Consider the following 2099-nt stretch of genomic DNA (forward strand, 5'->3'; position numbering starts at 1 on the left):
GCTCTCTGGAGTACAGCGCCCCCTGCTGGCCCCCTGCCCTGCTCTCTGGAGCACAGCACCCCCCAGCACTGCATTGAGGCGATAAGGTTAGCACTGACTGCTAGGGATGTCACAGAGTGGACACTGGGGAAGGTGAGGCCAGTTTGTTCAGGGGGAAGGTGCCAGGGATCTCTCTGGTTGGCTCCTAACTCCTCCCTCTTTCCCCTCTGGCCAGGTTGAGGCTCCCCCAAGACCCCCCACTGATGCCCCACTTCTCCCGGGCCCTGAGCCGCCTCCCACCCAGCTACGACTCAGCTGCATACCGGCCCTTCCTGGCCACGTACGGCACCCACTACATTAGCCAGGCAGCACTGGGGGGGCGCGTGCGGCAGCTGATGACCGCCCAGACCTGCCGGGTGGTATTGGACGGGCTGACGGCTTCCGACATCAAGGAGTGCCTGGCTTCACAGTTCTCCCTGAACCTGGGCTTGGGGTCACTTGCCTCAAACTCTGAGTGCCGTGAGGGGAGCAGCCACTGGCACAAGTGGCGCTCCCAGGCGGCATATATGGAACACCGTGACGAGGTGACGGGAGGCCACGGCCAAGCCAGCCTGCTCTTCTCCACCAAGCAAGACGCTGGGGTCTTCTCGGCTTGGATGGAGAGCCTCAAAACCAGCCCCAGCCTTGTCTCGTACTCCCTGATGCCCATCCACACCTTGGTGGAGCCGGATGACCCCAGGCGGGAGGCGCTGAGGCAGGCAGTGAAGAAGTACGTGGCTGAGCGGGGAAGGAGGAGGAGTTGCCCTCGTAGCTGCCCGGAGGGGGGCAAAACCTACTCCTGGGACCCCTGCAAATGCTACTGCTTCGCGAGCCCCCTCACCAACTCCATGTGCTGCTCACTCAAGCGGGGCATGGCCCGGCTGAAGGTCCGGGTGCTGTGGGCTGAAGACCTATGGGGGGACCACATGTCCGCCACCGACGCCTATGTCAGGTTCTTGTTCCAAGGCCGGCGGCTGCAGACGGGCCACATTGAGGGAGATAACAACCCCATCTGGTTCAAAGACCTGGACTTTGGGCTTGTGACGCTGCCGGCGCTGCCCAAAATGGAAATGGAGGTGTGGGACAGTGACCTGTGGGAGGATGACCTCCTGGGCCGCTGCTACACCTACCTCGAGGTCGGCAGGGATGTCAGACACACCTGCCACCTCGCACACGGCCACCTGCAGTTTTCCTACACGCTGGAGTGTGGGCCCAACCTGGGGGGCAACAACTGCCATGAGTACGTGCCTGCAAGAGGCTGAGGGGAGAGAACCCAGGAGTCCTGGCTCCCCCGCTCTAACCCACTATCCCCCACTCCCCTCCCAGAGCTGGGGAGAGAACCCAGGAGTCCTGGCTCCCAACTCCCCTGCTCTAACCCACTATCCCCTCCCAGAGCTGGGGAGAGAACCCAGGAGTCCTGGCTCCCAGCCCCCCTGCTCTAACCCACTATCCCCCACTCCCCTACCAGAGCTGGGGAGAGAACCCAGGAATCCTGGCTCCCAGCCCCCCTGCTTTAACCCACTATCCTCCTCTCCTCTACAAGAGCTGGGATCCGAAACGAGGGGTCCCAGCTCCAAGTCTCAGGAGGAAAAAAAAAGGCGGTGCTGTCTTTGAAATCAGGCCCGAAACAAGCCCAACCCATCTCAGAGGGAGAGGGGTGTGTGTCTGGGGGGGGAGGGGGGCGGGAATACAAATTCCATTGTTTTTTTTTTTAGTACTTCTAGTTTTGCTACCTACAACTTGAAGTTACACATTAAAAATAATAACCGTGCGCGGACTTCCATTATGAAGAAAAGAGGTCATCCTCTCGCTCGCCCCCCGCCGCGGTCTCCATTGCCTCGTGGGACATTCCCGTGTGGCACCGTGAAAGCATCTTCCGGCGCAGGACAAGAAAACGGAGCAGAGGATGCGTCGAGTGGGCGGGATTTTCGTAATTGAATGGGAGCAGGGAGCGGAGGCTTCTCAAATTCTGGTGATGGGCATCAGTCACCAAAACCGCGCCGACCGCCATTTTTAAAGTACAACTTGTAGGGTGACCAGATGTCCCTATTTTATAGGCCCCTAGTAACCCCCTCCTCCGT

General features: G+C 60.1%; 1 protein-coding gene across 1 annotated transcript; it reads left to right on the plus strand.

The window, feature by feature from the left end:
- Nucleotides 1-214: 214 nt before the first annotated feature.
- Nucleotides 215-1323, plus strand: LOC112109697 (perforin-1-like; the record flags this gene model as incomplete). The annotated part of the gene is made up of 1 exon (XM_026662020.2): nucleotides 215-1323. A coding segment is annotated over one exon (1066 nt), but the record flags the coding sequence as incomplete, so codon positions are not given.
- Nucleotides 1324-2099: the final 776 nt, after the last annotated feature.

This window comes from Terrapene carolina, unplaced genomic scaffold (assembly GCF_002925995.2).
Source record: "Terrapene carolina triunguis isolate 2854851 unplaced genomic scaffold, T_m_triunguis-2.0 Scaffold21418, whole genome shotgun sequence".
In the NCBI taxonomy this organism is placed as follows: domain Eukaryota; kingdom Metazoa; phylum Chordata; order Testudines; family Emydidae; genus Terrapene; species Terrapene triunguis.